Source organism: Scleropages formosus, chromosome 14 (assembly GCF_900964775.1).
Source record: "Scleropages formosus chromosome 14, fSclFor1.1, whole genome shotgun sequence".
Classification (NCBI taxonomy): domain Eukaryota; kingdom Metazoa; phylum Chordata; class Actinopteri; order Osteoglossiformes; family Osteoglossidae; genus Scleropages; species Scleropages formosus.
Genome location: NC_041819.1, coordinates 26240704 through 26260477, shown reverse-complemented (window position 1 = coordinate 26260477; position 19774 = coordinate 26240704). Strand labels below are relative to the sequence as shown.

The 19774-nt window shown below is 51.5% G+C and overlaps 3 protein-coding genes across 5 annotated transcripts; 1 reads left to right on the top strand and 2 right to left on the bottom strand.

The window, feature by feature from the left end:
• Nucleotides 1-57: 57 nt before the first annotated feature.
• Nucleotides 58-2036, bottom strand: rpl31 (ribosomal protein L31). The gene is made up of 5 exons (XM_018739889.1): nucleotides 1994-2036; nucleotides 1349-1455; nucleotides 1046-1171; nucleotides 251-363; nucleotides 58-130 (listed from the first exon to the last, which is right to left on the bottom strand). Exons 2-5 carry the CDS (start codon nucleotides 1453-1455, stop codon nucleotides 99-101), a joined length of 378 nt encoding a protein of 125 aa, XP_018595405.1. The 5' UTR covers nucleotides 1994-2036; the 3' UTR covers nucleotides 58-98.
• Nucleotides 2037-2479: 443 nt separating this feature from the next.
• Nucleotides 2480-5845, top strand: cnot11 (CCR4-NOT transcription complex, subunit 11). The gene is made up of 7 exons (XM_029258095.1): nucleotides 2480-3316; nucleotides 3483-3647; nucleotides 3743-3895; nucleotides 3993-4195; nucleotides 4450-4652; nucleotides 4913-5009; nucleotides 5558-5845. The coding sequence occupies exons 1-7, from the start codon at nucleotides 2998-3000 to the stop codon at nucleotides 5753-5755; spliced, it is 1338 nt and encodes a 445-aa protein (XP_029113928.1). The 5' UTR covers nucleotides 2480-2997; the 3' UTR covers nucleotides 5756-5845.
• A 289-nt stretch (nucleotides 5846-6134) lies between these two features.
• Nucleotides 6135-19268, bottom strand: zc3h13 (zinc finger CCCH-type containing 13). Of its 3 annotated transcripts, none has more exons than XM_029258090.1 (21): nucleotides 19098-19268; nucleotides 17901-18053; nucleotides 17005-17111; nucleotides 16790-16904; nucleotides 16237-16348; nucleotides 15524-15657; nucleotides 15286-15324; nucleotides 14990-15141; nucleotides 14590-14790; nucleotides 13925-14080; nucleotides 13133-13359; nucleotides 12481-12867; nucleotides 12131-12352; nucleotides 10570-11008; nucleotides 10322-10431; nucleotides 8652-9932; nucleotides 7695-8279; nucleotides 7364-7525; nucleotides 7031-7231; nucleotides 6766-6929; nucleotides 6135-6661 (listed from the first exon to the last, which is right to left on the bottom strand). In XM_029258090.1, the coding sequence occupies exons 2-21, from the start codon at nucleotides 18036-18038 to the stop codon at nucleotides 6461-6463; spliced, it is 5133 nt and encodes a 1710-aa protein (XP_029113923.1). In that variant the 5' UTR covers nucleotides 18039-18053; nucleotides 19098-19268; the 3' UTR covers nucleotides 6135-6460. The 3 variants fall into 3 exon arrangements, with proteins under 3 accessions (XP_029113923.1, XP_029113924.1, XP_029113925.1); XM_029258091.1 differs by having other exon boundaries at nucleotides 12481-12864; XM_029258092.1 differs by lacking the exons at nucleotides 16790-16904; nucleotides 17005-17111.
• Nucleotides 19269-19774: the final 506 nt, after the last annotated feature.

Sequence of the window (19774 nt, the reverse complement as noted above, 5' to 3'; positions counted from 1 at the left end):
TGCAGGTGGCTCCACAGATGCTTGACAGCTAACACACACCACACACAAGAGGACAAGTTAAAGGTTTTCACCCATTTATTTGCCAGAACTGAAGATTTCTAATTTTCATCAACATTCACTGTCTGAAGACCTGGAAGAAGAGAGAAAAAGACCCGTGTTTTACACAGTGAAACTGGATGCGTAACGTGTTTCAAAGGAACTGCTCGGCTTCCCGGCAGCTGCACAGCTTTCGCACACTCGTGCTGCTCACCTTTGAATGTGGTGACAGGGACATATGTGACGAGTGTGTAAAGCTTATTGGGGGAGTCCTCGTCTTCGTTGCGCTTCCTGGACAGGCGCACGCGGATCCGATACGGCACATTCCTACACACGCACATGGGAGGACCACACGGCCATTAGGAAACTATGTTTGGGGCCTGAAAGCTGCAAGTCCAAGATGTGGGTAGTAAATGCTATACCCCTTAACCTCTAGTAAGCATCAAGCTGTAAAAACTTAACCATTATAAGAGATGGAGCAGCAGTTACACATGTGTGAGGCGCGAGTCGCAAGTGCACAAGCCCACCTTAATGATACTGGTTCAAAATGTAATAAAGAACATTTATAAACCAGAGTGAAATAAATTTCTTGCCATGCAACAAAAACAGCACCTTTCCCAGAAGTGAAATACAGCATTAGAATTACACGCAAAGCTCCTCAGAATGATTTACCAATTTACACAACAAGGCAATTTCTTTTATATCGATGCAGGCCAAGCACTTTGATCAAAGGTACTAAAACGAGAGCTGTAATTCAAACCCAGATCTTTCTTTAGCAAAGAAACAGTACTGTTCCCTGCTGCCCCTCATCAGGATTGTCTATATGAATGGAAGCAAATCCATAAAGAAAATGGAAAAAAAACAAAGTACAGCCTGGTAAAAATGCATCTGGTGCAGCACTCTCACACTGTACAGCCTCCAGGCATCTTACCTTTCACACACACACACACACTACTCTTCAAGTTGCACACTTCATGGAGTCTACGGTGAGTACGGAGACCTGCCTTACCTCACGCCTTTGGTCCAGACGGCCTTGTTAAGGCGGGTGTCGATGCGCACATCAGGAGTTCCCATCTCCTTCATGGCGAACTTGCGGATCTCCTTGATGGCACGAGGAGCTCTCCTCTTGAAGCCCCTGGGTAAGAAAAGGTCCCGAACGTGTTCAACAGCAGTCACAAACGCGCGCAAATGATCAAACGCTGCACACGGCCGCAGATACAGTGCTGAGAATCCAACTTGCACTTCCAAGACCCTTCTCTCACTCTCACACACACTCACACACACACACACACACACACACACAGGTACTCACACTCCATGGATGCGCTTGTGTACGTTGATGGTGTACTCTCTGGTGACCACCTCGTTGATGGCTGAGCGACCCTTCTTCTTCTCACCTCCTTTCTTAATTGGAGCCATCTAAAAGAATTTAAACATATTTCAATGGGAAGCAGGGCATTTAGACAAAGAGATTCAGTGCCCAAGCCCTCAAACACCTAAACCCAGATTTCAAATCTCATTCTTACTTAAAAGTCCATGTATTTTTTAACACAAACGAGCGGAGCTGCCCGGCCTGCGTTAAACGTCAGGCACAACTCGTGCTGTTATGTCTGAACAATTTCGGGCTAAACAAACCTCTTACCGGCTAAAAAGAACCACAGCTAACTCAATGCACACTTTTATGAAAACCAGCAAGTGTGAAAATGTCAATATTGCTTTGCAGACAGATGTGTAATCGACTCAACTGGCCAGTTTTTACTAAAACGGCGCAGTTTGAGTATCGCCGATTCGGACTCTTTTATCAACCCAATTTCTGATCGCAGATGCCCAAAATAAGTCTCTCCACGTCGTACACTGTAGAGGTTTGCTTAGTACCAAACCGAATGTTAGATTACGAGTAAAACGGAGAAGGATTAAATCGGATTATTGGAGAAGACACAGTTGATGCACAACTCACTTCGCCGCGGAAATGTCGGAAAGGAAGGTCTATGGAATTCTGGGTAATCTAAACCCGCAGGAGAGAGACTACTTCCGGGTGAATAAAAAACAAACTGCAGAGAACACGTGTTCACAGGTCCAAATTTGTAAATAAACTTATATATACTTTAAAGAACTTAAGCAGTATATATAAACTCTAAGAAGGCCATTAAGACTCTACATTATTGTAATATTTTTAAGGTGTTGATGTATTTTTTTTAGTCATTTTTTGTCTATTTATCTACTTACTTCTTTTTGTTTACTTGCTCCTGGCTAAGTTTTTATTGCGAGGGAGTGTTTGAATTGTTTAATGACAAAAAATGCGAAAAATCGACGGTTACCCAAATTGAACATAAAATAATAAATATAGCAAAGCAATAACACAATACAAAATACATATGAAGTGACTTGTACATTATTTGCATCTTCTTTATTTTTATTTTCTTATTTGTATACTTCCTCCTGGCTTGATTTGGTGGTTCTTTGTTAATGTTCATGCATTAACCGTTTAATTAAACAAAATAAGAGCTCGTCCAAAATCGTAAAGCAAGACAGGAAGTGCCGTAAAACAAGACCGGAAGCGTCGTGAGGCGCTCTACATTTTACAGCCAGCTATGTCTGCGCTCTGTGTTTGTCCACTTTGGGAAGTATAGTGTGATACGGGCTTCGCCACACGGCGCTCTTTAATGTGTTTCTGCGGCAAAGTGAAGCTTCGCTTTCCTCGTTCGCGTCAGTCGCTCAGCGAAGTTCCTTTATTTCTCCCCTCTGTGACTCACTGTGTCTGCAGTTGTAGAGGTGGGTAAGCGCGGTGTGTGTGTGTGTGTGTGGCGCGGGCGGATGGCGGCGGCGCCTCAGTGAGTGTGAGCGGTCGCTGCCAGCGGGACTCGGAGTCGGAGGAGGCTGGTTTGCCGAGGCCCTTCCTCCGCTGCTCTTCAGCGTAGCGCAGCGCAGCGCAGCGCACCGCAGCCTGCGCAGGGGGTCGCCATGACTCTGGCCCCGAAGGAGCTCGCCAACCTGCTGAGCATCATCTCGGAGGAGGCCTCGTCCAACACGTTCGAGAGCCTCTCCACCGCCTTCCACCACTTCTTCGGCAAGGCGGAGCACTTCCGCGTGGGCTCCGTGCTCGTGATGCTGCTCCAGCAGGCCGACCTGCTGCCCGGCTCCCCGCAGCGCCTCACCGCGCTCTACCTGCTCTGGGAGATGTACCGCACGGAGCCGCTCGCCGCCAACCCGTTCGCCGCCGTGTTCGCGCACCTGCTCAACCCGGCGCCGGTGGGCGAGGAGCAGGACCGGCCGCTGTGCGGTGAGGAGGGCTTTGGGGGCTTCGGGGGCGTGGGGGGGATCTCGGTCTGTGGTTCGCGTCCTCTCCGCCGCTCATCTGTCAGTCACACACGGAGGCCCCGCCCCCTTCCTACCCTATGGTAAGAACGGAGGTAGAATGTCGTCCGTGTTGCCTGCTCGCCTTGCAGGCTTCCTGCCTCCCATCACGCTGCCGGAGAAGTTCTTCCTGTCGCAGCTCATGCTGGCGCCCCCCCGCGAGCTCTTCAAGAAGACGCCACGCCAGGTGTCCTGCATGGAGGTGGGAAACACGCCGCAGTCCATCGACATCAGCGGCCTTCAGCTGGCCCTGGCAGGTGACTTTGCCCTTGCTCTCGTGTCCTGCGGCACTGTGCGTTTCTCTGTGTGCGCGCGCTTCCTCTTTACCGCTCCTCCTCCTCCCCGCGAGCAGAGCGCCAGTCGGAGCTGCCCACCCAGAGCAAAGCCAGCTTCCCCAGCATCCTGAGCGATCCGGACCCGGACTCCTCCAACTCGGGATTTGACAGCTCCGTGGCCAATCAGATCATAGAAGCGCTGGTCACCGGGCCTCGGCCACCGCTGGAGAGTGAGTGTCGGCGTGACGCGTGCTCTGAACACGGTGGGAGCGAGGGATTCGGCACTGTTCACGTTGCCTCTGCGTGACCCTCTGATGATCTCACCAGGTCACTTCCGCCCCGAGTTCATCCGCCCGCCGCCTCCCCTGCATGTGTGTGAGGACGAGTTGGCCTGGCTGAGCCCATCAGAACCAGATCACTCGGTGCAGTGGGACCGCTCCATGTGCGTGCGCAACAGCACCGGTGTCGAGGTGAAGCGCATCATGTCCAAGGCCTTCAAGAGTCCTCTGTCTGCACAGCAGCAGACGCAGGCAAGTCCTCCTAGCCGGGTCCTTCCCCACGCTTCCAGGAATCCCCCCCCTCCCTGCAGCTTGCCTACTGTTGCCAGACCGAAGCGAAGCTTTACCGTGATCAAATGTTTGAAGATTTATAGTGATGTGCTCTGAGAAACTGCCTGGTTAAAAGCACTACTTACAGGTTATTCCCTCTGCACCCCTTTGGAGTTGTTTCATTGTGACACGGCAGTCATGTCCTCCATGACCTCTCTCCTTCTGTCACCGCTCAGCTGCTCGGCGAGCTAGAGAAGGACCCCAAGCTGGTTTACCACATCGGCCTGTCCCCCGCCAAGCTGCCGGACCTGGTGGAGAACAACCCCCTGGTCGCCATAGAGATGCTGCTCAAGCTCATGCAGTCCAGCCAGATCACGGAGTACTTCTCCGTTCTTGTCAACATGGACATGTCCCTGCACTCCATGGAAGTGGTGAACAGGTGATGTACTGCTCTAGTGTCCCTCAGTAAGATGCTGCCCCTGTTCTGATATGGTAATTACCTGGCTGTATAAACAGGTGAATAATTCTAAGTAGCTTTGGAGAAAGGTGTCAGTTAATTGAACAAATGGACCTGGTTTCCAGTCTTTTTGTACAAAGTTGAAAATGGATTTTATGAACATAATGAAGCAGCCGAATTTGAGGGTAAACATGCTCCAGCTTTTTTCTTTTTTTTCTTTTTTTTTCTTTTTGGCTTTCCAGGTTAACGACAGCAGTGGACCTTCCTCCGGAGTTCATCCACCTGTACATCTCCAACTGCATTTCTACCTGTGAGCAGATCAAAGACAAGTACATGCAGGTACGGTGCCCCTCGGTCACAGCCATGTGTAGAACCACCTGCAGCTCCACATTTTGTATGGATCAGTGACCCATTGTAAGCAGTGTATCTAGTAGTGTAAGTCACTGCAGCGAATAAGGTGTGTGGGCTGATAACTACATAGAGTTCACTGGAAGTCGCTTTGGACAAAAGCATCTAATAAATATGTAAATGCTGAAATACTTAATCATGTCAAAGCACAGCTGTTACCGTACTGTGACGAGAAGGGCAGTTTTTCATGTTTATACAACTTAATGTTTGTGCTGTTAGTGCTCTTGATCAAAGTATTTTGAATTGATACAGTAAAAATGACCCTACTGCATACATAAGTAAATCACTAAGTATCTCAGTGTAATTCACTTTCAGGTATAAGTATGGCATAGTTTTACGTGCTGTATGTAATTAGATCGTATTAAACACTCCTCACTGGAAATCACTCCTCAATCCCTGGACTGGAGTCAGTGTCTCCAGCCTCCAGGAAGTGATGCGTTGGCCGGTCAGTGCTCACCTCTTGACGGTCTCCTTGGCAGAACCGCCTGGTGCGCCTGGTCTGCGTCTTCCTCCAGTCGCTCATCCGCAACAAGATCATCAACGTGCAGGACCTGTTCATCGAGGTGCAGGCATTCTGCATAGAGTTCAGCCGCATCCGTGAGGCAGCCGGTCTTTTCCGCCTGCTGAAGACCTTGGACACGGGGGAGACCCCCGCAGAGCCCAAACCTGCCAAATGAGCCCCCCGCGGACTAATGCTGTACAGCCTATGACCCTGACCCCTCTCTGCTCAAGGATCCCCCCCCCCCCCAAACTGTCCTTCAGGTGCAGGTGCTCCTTTAATTTCATATGAAATAAAAGTTTGACTTATACATGTGTCTGCGCTGAGACAAAGTGGCAGAATGTTCCCAGGAACAGGGGGACAGACAGTGGTGTACTGATTTTTTTTGAACCTGCAACCACCTAGCAATGTGGCAATCGCTCACTGGAACTTCACTATGTTTCAGGAGGACACACATCAGATGGCTTGGGGTTCCACTTCAGCCTAACATTCTTTTCATAACTATAGAGGGGGGGGGAGAACTCCAGTCTAGAAATGACTCAAACTTTAGAGGAACCACATGGCAATGCCTAGTTTTAATGACTGATGCAGGACCAACTGATTACCATGTTATAAAATAAAAACAAATTAAGAACATACTAGTCTAAAGCATAAGTAACAAACACAAAACGATGCTAGAGAAACATTTCGTGCGTGATTCCAAAGCGAAAGAACTTTAAAAAGAAAAGAGCCACAGGCTTAGACACAGCAGTCAGTCTCTGTGGATTCCGTCCCTGACTGACTCTGGATCAGTGTCTCCTACGTTTCTCACTTGAGTTTGTGGCAGTTTCTTAAATGATCCAGGAGCAGGGATGCAAGTTAAAACTCAAGCGTGGGCAGAGTCTCAGGAGGCACACACTTCAGTGGGGGGAGTGGGTGCGGCCTGGGCCGTCTCCAGGCCTGCCTCAGCCCTTTCCTGGGCAGTGGGTTCGCTGCTCGTTCCGCCCCCACCGTCACCCGCCATCCTCCTCTTGAGCAGTTGCACGCTGAGCCGCAGCAGTTCACTGTCCACTGGGGCGGCGCTGTAAAGCGGCTTGGTCGTACCCTGCCGGGAGCAACAAATAAATGCCACCTTACAGAGAGGAACTGAAAGGTAGAGCGGCCTCTGCAGGCAGCCAAGCGCACCAGAGTGAAGGGCTTCCTGTTCACCTTATCGTTCCTGAGCAGCTGCCTGCGCATGGCCAAGTCCCGCCGGGCACACAGGGCCTTGCAGCAGGGGCCCAGGTTCCGCAGCAGTCCCGCCCGCTCCTGCTTCCGCCTCATTGCCGCCATGTTCAGGGCCCCCAGGTCGTGTTCAAATAGCTTGTCTGCATCTACAGGAAAACAGGCAGAGGGCCCCTCATTACCCATTCATACTTTGTTTCCTCTTTCACCCCCACACTGCCTAGCCCTGCCCCTGCTAGCCTTCACTCACCTTTGGGGTCCTCCAGCTCCCCCCTGCAGGCCTCCCTGACCCTAGCAAGCAGCTGAGGCCCCATCAGGCGCGGCGACACCCCCGCCCTGAGCAACACAGCCCCTGGCGTGAAGCGGAGCAGCGCTGCTCCTGCGGCTCGGGGCTCCGATGGCTGCTTGGGCATCAGGCTGGACCAGTCCACGTCGATTACATCCAGCGGTCCTGGGGTGGATAAGGGAGAGGGACAGTGCAGTCGGCTGTTGTTCTACTAACTGAGCTCTCAAGGATCTCAAGCTGAAGATGGTGATGGGGTGAGGAGGCAGAGCCTAATTCACAGTCTCCCCACAGGCTCACCCGAAACCTTTTCCTCATCCTGCTGCTGCTGCTGCTGGTCCTCTTTTTTCTGCCCCCCGCTGTCAGCTAGGATCTCGTCTAACTCGTCATCGCTGATGGGCTCGTAGTCCTCGCCGCCGGACACGACCGACTGGGCGTCTTCTGCCTTCCCATCATCCTCATCTGCTCACAGACACCATCAGCATTGAACACACCGGATGCTGCAGCAATAGCACCCCCTACTGAACTGCCCCCACTCCAGCAAACCTCAGCGCTTGAGCTGTGTTCATACCGAAATCTATGGACTCGCATTAACAGATCACTCCTGTAAGGCGTTTTACTATGGTTTTACCGTCCTGGCTGTCCAGCTTTTCGGCCTCACACGTCTCGTCCAGTGCTCGCGGGCCATCTGCGGGCTTGTCGCCCTCACTGGACACACCCTCTCTGGCAAGGACCTCAAACTCGGCCCGGTCCTGTTTCTGCTCCCCATGGAGAGGCAGCTCTGGAAGTAGTAGCCTGTCACGGTCGCGGTCTCTCTCACGTTCCCGGTCATGGAGCAGCAGCCCCTCGGCCAGGTGTCTGTCTCTTTCGAGCTCCGCCTCTCGTTTCCGCATCTCTCTCAGGTCACGCTCCCTGATTGGCTCCCGTCCCACACGCATCAGCAATGAAGGCGGGGCCTCGCGGCCCCGCCCTCCCCAGTCTCGGGTGTCCAGCTCGCCGCGATCCCAGTCACTCCGCTGCTGCTGCTGCTGCTGTTGCTGCTGCCTCGCGTCCTTCCTGTCACGGTCCCGTTCCCGGTCAAACTGCTCTCTTTCGCGGTCTCTCTCGCGGTCCTTTTCCCGCTCCCGGCTGTCATAGGAGCCCGCCCGGGACCGCGCCTGCCGCTCTGACTCCGGCGAGCTGCGCCGTGAGCTGTGGCTGCGGGAGTCCTGGCGGTCTGGGGGGGTGGTTCAGAGTAGAGATAAGCAGCATTTCAGTTCAGCAAGTTAATATGAGTACTCTCACACTCACACACACGGAGCAGGAATGAGGAACCGCTGTGTTCACTAGATTCAGCTTCATTTTAATATTTAAACACTGACCTAATTACTACAAAACAAGGCAAACAGCTTAATGTTCACACCCACCCTTGGCTTTACATGCCAGGAAAACATTCACACTGTACTGAAGTTAGAGATTAAGAGGTTTTGCCCCAGTAAACATAGCTCAAGTGTCAAACCCAATCTCCACCCAGACACCACCTTGGCCGGTGGGCTGAGACCCAACACCCTAACAGTAGTACAACCTCCGGTGCGAGAGTCTGGCTCACCTGAGGAGGTGCTGCGGCTTGGCTCGCTCCTCTTCAGTTGATCAATGCGGGACTTCCTCTCCGAGGATGTGGGCTCCCCAGCGAGGGAACGGTCCCTCTCTCTGTCCCGCTCTCGCTCCCGTTCCCTTTCCCGCTCGCGTTCTCGTTCCCGATCGCGGGAGCCACCTGCCTGCACGCGGCCCCTCCTGGAACGTGGCCCTGGCTGGTCGTCCCCGGCAACGGTAGTCCCGCGGTGCATCGACTCGCTGGAGGGGGAGCGCACACGCCGGGAGGACGAGCGGCTCTGGTTGCTGCCCAGGCTGCTGCTGCGCCCCTGTTCAGAGGCCGCCTTGCGCAGGAGGGACTGCGGGATGAGCGGCTGCAGGGGCAGCTGGGGCTGCGCCAGCAGGGATGGCGTGTCTTGGCCTAGCAGTGGCGCAATTGCTGGCTCTGCCCTCTCCCGTGCCCCCTTCTGCCCCCTGCGGCCTGCATCCGGCAGCACTCTCTCCACAGGGGCCGGCGCCCCCGGTGCGTCGCTCCGGTCCGGGACGTCCTCGTCCGACCAGTCGCTGAACGTGGCGTCTGTCTTCGGGTGCTGCGTCGGCAGCGGGTCCCCTGGGGTGGGCTTCTGTGAGGTGGGGGCGGAGCCATCGTCTTTGGAGGCAGATACCAAAGAGGGGGGTGGTGTCCTGGGTCCACGCCTCCTCTTGCTGGAATGATGGTGGTGGTGATGGGAGGGGAGCGGGACCTCGTCCTCAGAGATGTCTGACTCTCCACCCCGGGAGCGCTTGCGCTTCTTCTCAATCGTTTTCTTCTTGGGCGCTTTGCGGGGTGAGAGCAGTGGAGGTGGAGCTTCCACAGGGGCAGGACTTCTGGCTGGGGGCTCTGGGTTGAACCTCTCAGTCCCACCACCACCAGCTCCTCCATCCTCCTCCTTGCGCGTCTTCTTCAGCCCCTTCTTCTGGGACTTGGTCTTCTTCTTGCCCTCTTCTTGTGTTGTCGTCAAGACACCTGTCGCCTTCTCCTCCGGACCAGGATGTGTGGCGGCAGAGGGGGGTGCTAGCTCCTGGGAGTCCTTGCTGTCCGGGAGGTGGTCTCCCGCCCCTCGGCGGTCGCCAGAGCGGCCCTGGCCCCGCAGCTCAGTTTCGTCGTGGCGGCTTCTGCATCCTGAGTCCTTCTTCTCTGCTTTGCGCTCATCATCCCTCCAGCGGCTGGACTTATCCTCCATGAGGGGCCGCGGGGGGGAGCGGCTGGGGTCCTGTGGGCGGACAACCTGGCTCAGCAGCCTGTGTTTCTCTGCACCTGGTTAACAAGAACACACATACACACGGTAAATACAGTAACCGCTCCATTGACAAAAATTAACAACTTTAATTTAATTATAAAGGTAAAATAAAATCAGCCAATTGTTCCACTAGGCCACAGCATTCATGTCAACAGTAAGAGGGGGTGCAGTGGTAACAGCTGCAGTGGGTTCAAATCCCACTTCCTGCTGTAGAACCCTTGGCCAAGGTACCTATCCTGAAATGATACAGTAAAAATAACCACCAAAAGCACCAATAAAGGAACTTCCACATAACCGTTTCATCAGTGTTACTCTTACATGTCTACGAGTTAAGGAAAAAGCTGTACCCTGTTTACCAATGTTTTCACCACAGCTTACAGGTTTACAAGCAGCACCCCTCGCCCACCTTTCTCCTCCGCACTGTTGTACCCGTCACTGTCGGGGGGGCTGGCTTCCCGCGCTCTCTTGGGCGAGGGCCGCGGGCTGGGGCTGCTCTGCACACGCTGCCTCTTTCGGCTGAGGACGAAGGGACGGGTCAAAGGTCACAGGTAATTTCACAGGCAAGTAACTGTTTATGGATTTTGTCACATTTTCTCAGACCACATATCCACCGGAGCGTACCATGCGCTCTGCACGTCACACCGTGGTACTGACCCAGCTTTGCGCTCCTCGTGGGAGTCCCGGACGGAGCGCTCCTCCCTGGGCTCGTCCCTGCGTTCGCGGCGCTCCTCTCTGCTCTTCTCACGCTCCTCCCAGTCTCTCTGGCGCTCCCTCTCGCGCTGCTCCCGCTCGCGTTCCCGCTCCTTCCTTTCGCGCTCACGCTCTTCGCGCTCCCGTTCCCGATCCTCACGCTCCCGTTCTCGTTCGCGCTCTCTTTCCCGCTCACGGGCGCGCTCCCTCTCCCGGTCCCTCTCGCGCTCTGCCTCGCGCTCCTTCTCACGTTCACGCTCCCTCTCCCGTTCCTTGTCACGCTCACGCTCCCGTTCTCTGTCCCGCTCACGGGCACGCTCCTCACGCCGCTCGTCGCCACGCTCTGCCCTCCTCTCTTCACGCTCAGGCTCCTCGCTACGACCGCGGTGTCGAGCCGGAGAGGCTGTGGGGTGCAGAGGAAGGCAAGCAAACAGGAGAAGGGCTCAGAAGAACCTCATGCTCGTGATTCACGTTGAATAAAACACCACAAGCAGGCACTTGGCACAGTTTAGAGCAATGAACTGAATTTGTGCTGATTAAAGTTATTAGCAAAATGCTGCCAGACAAAATATCTACATCTACAGTATATGAGTTTGTGTCAAAAAAGCAATTCATTAATTTAGCTGCAATTCCTTGACAGTGGAAATATTACTTCTTTACAAACTGCTTCAGATGTACATTTCTTCATTTAAGTGACACGTTTCTCCAAAGCAACTTAATGTTAAGGTTACAATTATTTACCCATTTATACAGCTGGGTACTTTTACTGGAGCACTTTACAGCAAGTACCTTGCTCAAGGGTACTACAGCCAGAGGTGGGGGGATCAAACTTGCGACCTTTGGATCCAAAGGCAGAAACTTACCACTACACTACTGGCTGTCCGGTACAATTTAATCATAGTTGCGTGTCCAGTTCACAATTTTGTCGATTTTTACACAAGCGATTTAGTTACCCTACAAAAGGTGAAATGTCAACATTCCTTCGGGGGGCCAATTCCTTAGCTATTTATTTTGTTTTTTGTAAGACTTTCATTGAATTAGTGCTTAAACTGAAGGCATTTATCACTGCAAATTACAATTTAATTATTTAACTGCACAAATTCACTATGACCACACACACACACACACGATATCTACAACCGCTTGTCCCGAGCGGGACTGCGGTGAACCGGAGCCTAACCCGGCAACACAGGGCGCAAGGCTAGGGGGAGGAGACACCCCCAGTACGGGATGCCAGTTTGTCGCAAGGCACCCCAAGCAGGACTCACACCCCAGACCCACCAGAGAGCAGGCCCCGACTAAACCCCCCTCACCGCAGAGAAATCATTAATCAATTACTGTTACCCCTGGATTAATAAAACTGTAGGAATGCTCAACAAAAGCTCTCTAGAGATTATATCATGAGACTCAGAGAGTTGAACTCAAGAAGAAAAAAAAAGTGCCATCTAAGAGCTACACTGAAAAAGCAGACCCCATGAAAAAGTGACAACTACAATGGAAGGGTGGCATAGTCCAGGTCTCCCACCTCGATCCCTGCGATCGCGCTCCGCATGTCCCCCCCGCCGGTCGTAAGATGAATCCCTGGCCTGGTCCCCTCGCCGGTCACTATCGTAACGGTCACGATCTGCACCCCGTTCACCACTCCGCTCAGGGTACGAGCTGCTGCTGCGGGACTCCCAGGAGTCGTGGAAGGTCCCTCCTCCGGTCCCACTCGTGTCAAACTGGCCTGTCCGGGAGCCCCGGGCCCCTGGAAGCAAACAGCACAGAGGTTGGACAAAAGAGGCCGTGAGGCAGGAAAATCATCCTGACTTTTTTTAAAATATGGGTTCTTTCACTTACATGTGGTCATTTTTAGGCACTGAGCATCACACTCACCCTTGTCTGCCTGCTCGCCACCACGGCCCCTCCCCCTGCCCGTCCTCTCTGGACGCGCCTCGGCCCTGGACTCTGTCCTGGACTCAGTCCTCCCATCAGCTCGGCTGCTCTCCTCACGGGTATGGCTGCGGGCGTAGCGCCGTTCATCCTGGGCAGGTTCATCTTTCCTGTCAGCACGGTCACGGTCCCGATCACGATCACGGTCCTTTTCCCGATCGCGGTCCCGATCCCGGTACTCCAGCGAGTCTCGACCTCCTCGCCCATCTGAACGCGCATCTCTGCGGTCTCGGGGCTCCCGGCGGTCACGCCCATCACGATCATCGCGTGCCGAGCTCTGCTCCACCTCATAATCATCATGGCTGTCCTTGTCCCGCTTCCCACGAGCTTCTGGTGGGAAAAAAATAAATCTATTCATCAGGTCTTCAAAAATGGATCTCTTTCCAAATGCAAATGCTCCCAAAACATCGACACTTTTATCAGATTTACTGAGTCACTTTTTGGGCCAGGATTGTAGTAAATAATGGGTAAATGAAGGTGTGATGCTGCTGGAAAACAGACCCCCCTTCCCAGCAGAGCCCGGAGGTCTGGAACCCAAAGTAAATACAACATCTGGAGGTGGACTGGCTCACAGCCCTCCAGGAAGGACAGGTACCATCTCTGCGCTCCTGGCGGCGGTCATGCACAGCTGGGCTCCTCTCTCTCTCAGACCGACCGCGGGAGCGGTTCCGCCCAGGGCTTGACCTGCGTTGGGCCGGTGGCGACCGCGAACGCCTGGGTGGGGGCGAGGAGCCCGATTCCCGCAGGTAGGCCGGAGTGGCGGATGAACCAGAGCGGGAGGAAGGCGTAGGGCTGCGGCGGCGCCGGGGCGGAGTTGGAGACCTGTGGAGTGACCCAGTGACACATTAGTCTCTTGCTCGACGTCACTCATCTTCATGTTATTCTCTAACTCGAAAGGTATACGGAGACTGCAGCTCCTTCTCTCGTCTTTTTTGCAAGAAAGGTTGTGACGAGCATGAGAATGACATATGAATTCCCCCTCTTTGTCTCTATCCGCTGGCTTCTTGCTGCCGCCCGAATCATGTTCAATACTCTGGTTATGGCCTACAAGGCGGTCAAGGGATCCATATGCCGATTCCCACAGGACCTGATCACTGCATACATCCCAGTCAGAGCTCTGCGCTCCTTCCCCTCTGGCCCGTCGCTGGTCCCACTCACAACACTGAAAGTCTGCAGGGCCTTAGTTTTGTGCCCAATGTGGTGGAAAAAGATCCCGATGTCAGAGCTGTTGAATCCTCTTGGTCACTTCTTGGAGCTGCATTTCTTGGTCACACCAATGTGACCTTTCCTTTTGCTGCAGCAAGGGCCCTGAAGTCGATGCAATTAGAGCAGGAAATGTCACTGATCAGACAGTGATGACGTTCCCAAGGCTCAGCTCCACACTCACCTGCGAGGTGGAGAGGCCAGCACCGGGTTCCTCTGAGTGCTCGGCCGGGGTGAGCGGGACTTCGGGGACAGGTCTCTGGAGGGCGAAGACGTGCTTCCGGAGCGCTCCTCCGAGGTCGCTAGCCGCTTGGCCTTGTGGGCGCTCTCCGAGCGGTCCCTGAGCAAACGATGGACACGGGAAACGAGAACATGACCTCGGTGAGCCACAGGGTCCTTATTTATAGCTGGAGCTTTTGCCAGTTAGTCTGATTAAGTATCCGAAGTAAAATAAGTACCACAAGCAAAAGTACAAAAACATTCACCCTCCTGGCATTTAAGTATACAAGCTGCCCTTTGCTGGAAATGGCTCCCCACCACTGCGACCCTGACCCAGATATGTGGTTTCAAAAAATGTATGAATTGATGTGTGGAGCTACCACTTCACATCACTAAGGGATTTGTGTGTTGAACCATGAAGACACACACTGAAGACACACATTCTTCCATAGGGATCTGAATCTGACTTCCTGGTCACAAATTCAGTACCTTGACTAGAACAAACCAGTGCAGCTGGCTGTCTTTTTCCCCCCACCTCTTCTGATCACAGCACATGGGGGGGGCAGGCCATGTAGGAAATGCTGAGACACAGGACCAGGGAGCATGTCTCTGCCGGCAACACCCTTTTACCTGCGCTTCTCCTTCTTCTCCTTGTGCTTGTCGGTGTCACGCCCGCGCTCCTTCCCCTCCTTGTATTTCTCCTCTGACTTTTCCTTGTTCTTGTGCTTCGCTTTGTGTTTCTTCCCCACTGCTGGGCTCTCGGCGGGGGTCGGTGGCAGTGGGCTGGGAGTCCGGGGACCCTTCTTCTTACCGTGAGCCACTTTGGAGGTTCTGAGGAAGGGGAGGCAGAGTGAAAGAGGGAAACCGTGGCTCCAAAACCACAGGTGTCATTAAAAAGTGAAGTAAATGTTACAGAAATTCAAATGCTGCTGGAAACAATAAGGGCAAAATCATGGCCCATGATTCAACCTGTGACTGCTCTGCAGTACCACTTTCTGGCAATGGGTGGAAGCCTCTCCCCTCTACCCACCTGGCCTGGTCTGCTACCGGGGAGGAAATGACTGACGTCTTCTTCTCCTTCTTGCCGGAACCTGCACCTTTAGTGACGGCCTTGCGCTTTGGTGACCCACTGGACTTGCGCGATGATGGGGAACCTTTAGAGCTGGCTGGCTCAGGGGAGACCTGGGAGGGGAAATCACAAATCAAAGAATTAACAAAACAAAAAAACAGATAGGGCTCTAAAATTCTAATGATGACAGAAGTCAATGCACTAAGTGAGAAAACTGCTACAGGCCCAGAATAAACACAGAAATCAGCTGGTCTTACTTTAGACAGGCTGCTCGTCCTGCTCTTGTTTACTGGTTCCTGTTAAACAATGTCAGAGCATGATTGTTAGCAAAGATGAAGTCATCACCACAGGATGATCCCAGCAACTCCCAGAAACCCCCGCTGCATGTTTTATATGGGAAGATACACGAGAGCGAACATGCCGAGAGACCTGAAAGTCCTCACCGGGCCCCCTGAATTTGATCAGTGCCATACACACCCACACACACATACACACCTCCTTCTTGATTACAATCTCCTCCCTTTTATCCAAATTCTCCTGCTCCAGCTTCATGAGCTCGCGCTGAATCTTCTGCCTCTTCATTTCCAAAGACAACTCGTAGTCGTAGTCGCCTTCTCCGTTATCTGAATCTGAAAAGAGCGGCACAAATCCCCGTTTTCAAACTCATGCTTCTTGGACTGTTGGTAACAGTGACACAGGAGTCCAAGAGAATCCGTGTTCACTGTGAGAAAGATCTCTTACAATTATTTATTTCACACCTTTCTCCAAAGTGAACCACAACTGAAAGTAAAAAAGCGCACTACCAACAGACAAAAGAGATTCAGACAGATACAGGGAAATCGAGGCACAGTTTGTTTGATACCACCATGTTGCTGGTTCACATCCCTCCAGTAGCTCCTATAGAGGTGATATTCAAATAGCAAATACATAGATAATAATCATAGCAGATGGTGTTAGACTCGTTTATGGAGCTGACAGGAGATCAAGAGAGAAATGGTTCTGAAAGATGGTTTGAAATCTTTCTCAAATGCTGGGAGGGATTCAGCAACTCTGAGGGAGAGAGGGAGTACATCCCACCACATGGGATCCCTTTTGCACGGGGTCACCACACAGCCAGGGGCAGAGTAGCACATCGCTCTGGCAGGGGTGCGAGGACTGCCGAAGTCCTATGGGTATCCCCCCAACACAGGGAGTCTCTCCTCATTCACCTTCTCGAGTGGCTTCCCACTCTGCCTGCTCTTCCTCACTGGCAGGTGTTCGTTCCTTTGTGATCTTTATGTCTTCCTTCTCACGATGTCGGCCCCGGGAGGAATCTCGCTGCTGCACACAAAGACATCAGGGTTGCATACTGATGCATTAGCTCATACACACACACATAAATAACAACGTGTGGTCACAAGTAAAGGCCTCAATTTACATTTTTTTCCATTTAGCTGATGCTTTTCTCCAAAGCAGCTTGAAAGGTTAATTTACCTACACTTACTTCCCCATTTATACAGTCTTTTTTAGTGGAGCAATTTAGAGTAAGTACCTTGCTCAAAATTACTATAGCAAGAGGTCAGATTTGAACCTGCGACCTTTGGGCCGAAAGGTAGCAGCTCTAACCACTACACTACCAGCTGTTCCATCAGATCTCAGTGACTGATACAAACCAGTTGGCATCACCACTGTAACATGCTGTGTTTCAAAGGTCTCTGCCTTTGCCCTTGATTATAACGCAAGTGTAACACTTCCGGCCCTTCCATCATACAACCCACTCACTCTGACTAAAGGGGACGTGGACTCTTCTGTGTCTCTCTTCTGACTCTCGGGTTCCACATCCTGTCTCTTATTCTTCATCCTCTCCCGGAGGTCGCCGGTGGGCCTCTCCGATGACCTGGGGCAAGACGCCGAAAACGACGTTTGTCACTGTGGTCCACCTAACTGTAACAATGTGAGACGTGGAGGATTCCACCCTGGCATTGTCCTCAGCTCACCTGTAAGTTCCGCTGAATCCCTTCCCTCTGGCCTGAGTTCCATGTGTGTAGCGACAGGTGTTGCCGTAACTGCAGTTTCCCGTCTTCAGCCAATTTCTACAGTGTGTCTGGAGTCAAACAACAGATGTGATGTTATCAGTGGGTGGCGTAGTGGTTATAGCTGTTGCCTTTCACTTGAACGTCCCAGGTTCAAATCCAACTGCAATTGCAGAGCCCTTCATCAAGGTACTTGCCCTCAACAGATATAGTAAATATTACCCTGCTGTTATGAGTAAATCATAAGTACCCTAGTACACCCGTCCCTTCACATAACAGGGTCAATTTGTTCCATGTAAAACCCCAAAGTTACTGAAAGTTTCCTTGTGAGGGCATCTAATTACTATTATTTCTTACAGGGGAAAAATCTTTTCTGAACAAAAAAAAAAAAAAAAAAAAGATTTCTAATTTTTAATGTTTATCCACTGAGGGAGTAAAACCTTTTTGGTTTGTGACACCAAGTGTGTGTGTCTCTCTCTCTCTCTCTCTCTCTCTCTCCTGAAGTGTCTCATACAAGGCATTATACAGAATATAATAACTGTCGCGGAAGTAAAACTACTGTATATAAAACAAGGCCATTGTATGACAAAGTGTATACATTTTCATAAGGTGCTGTAGCAGGACTCTTATGCGAGGGCTGAGGAGGGTACAGTAGGGTAAATGCTCCAAGTGGCTTTGGAGAAAAGTTTCGGCTAAACAGGTTTAACGGAAGGTCGCCTGGACTGTCTGATATGGACCTCAACACTTTCTTAGCGCAACATCTTTAAAGTCATTTGTTGCTGTTTGTTAGAGCAGCGAACCCCTGAGCAGAGCCCACATCCCAGTGACGCAAGCGCACACAGCATTCCTCCCACCCGCACCTCCGCAGCATTACTCCCGGTGCTGGGGCCGAGTCTCTCGAACACGCTGGGTCGGCGAGAAGGGGTTGTGGCGCTGCTGCTGCTGTCAGAAATGGTTTTTGAATTCTCCACTGTGACCTTCCGCCGTATCTTGGACATTCTGCAGGGCTGCAACTGCAACACACACCACCACAACCGCATCACTTGCAAGCCAAAGGGGATGACAGCGCACTGTTGTATGAGCAGCACCCTGAACTGATATAGTAAAAATTACCCTGCTGTATAAAGCGATAAATTATTTGTAAGGAGGTTAACACTAAGTCACTTTGGAGAAAATCCGGCAGCACATTGTAAGTGTTTATGAAGTACATATGAAACATAGATGGTCACCTAATGTGGTGTAACACCTTTTAACAAACTTCATTGTTGGTCATGATCATGAGTTCTACACTTTGCAATTTACATTCTACAGACTTCCTTTATTCGAAATGGTATTACTTATGTGTATGTGTGTTGTATGCATGTGTGAGAGTCTTTATTATAGTCTCATTATTTCCTATGGTCAGCCATATCTGATCTCAAACACATACCACATGTTTGCATGTTTTTTTTTTTTTTTTTTTTTAATAATATTCTGTTCTTCACTGTTCTGTATATCAAAATTTTGTATTGTATACTGACATGTTTCATGTTTGGCATCAAACCACAACCACATGCAGTATGCCACATGATACTGGCAAAGAGGAGAGCTCTGAGTACAAAATGTGAAGAAAAGACAAAACTCAATGAAACGCATGATCATTACTGTTATGAACGTAGGACCCCATGAAGCAGTACAGCAATCAGATGAAAGGCCATATTACCGTTAACTATAACAATATTATTATTACTAACTAAGCTAACTGGTTCTCCAGTAACAGGACAAGCAGCAGCAGGTATATCTAGACTAATGTGTCTGACGGAAAAAGACACGAGATGAACGCCGGTTATGAGAAGTGTGACGACCACAGACACACACGGGGCAGGTGGTGTGTTCAATCCGCATGCACTGATCCCCACACGCGCGCACACACACACACACACAGAAATACAGAAAAACAATGAAAGACAAAAACACACACACAGTGAGTGAGCACTGACTGACTGAGGCGGACTCGGCCTTCCCGCCCTGCCACACCGGACCAGCTTCACTCTCCACACACGATATCTCCGACTCACCCAGAATGTTAATTCGGTGCCGCGTCCAGTCGAACGGTGTTCCGGGCCGAACCGGTGCAATTACACGGTTAAAGCAGTCATTTCCACAGCCGGTGCTACCCGTCGGGCGCTCATGGTCGCAGTGGCCGATCTTCCTCGCCTCCGCGGCCGCACCCGCTGATTGGCTGGAGGACGCCATGCATTGTGGGAAATGGCCCGGAAAGCGCGATGCGTTCTAGGAAACTGGGTGGCTGGAGCATTCTGGGACACTGGCGGTTTTGCAACCGGGATCCAAAATGGCTCCTATAGAAGCGGAGTTTCCTCGATCGTCATACAAGTTTTACATGTTCACGTTTATGTTCCCCCTGCAAACTTTTTTTCATTGACTAGGCTAGTATTGTTATAAAGATGTATTCACGAATATACTGTGTGAATATTCAAAAATTCCACAGTATGTTTCATAATTAGTTTTTAAGGCTTGCACTAAAGGAACATGAACTGCACTCAAGAAGATGCTGGTTCAAATCCCATTTCCCACTCCTACTTCAGTGCCCTACAGGGTGGAACCGGGCCTCAATTATTTGTGTAAATGGGACGATTGGGTCATGTCGCCTTGCACAACATAATATTCCAGTGTGGAAATACTAATTAGAATACAGTTAATTTCACTGTTGTGTGGCTGGATTCATAATCCTTTT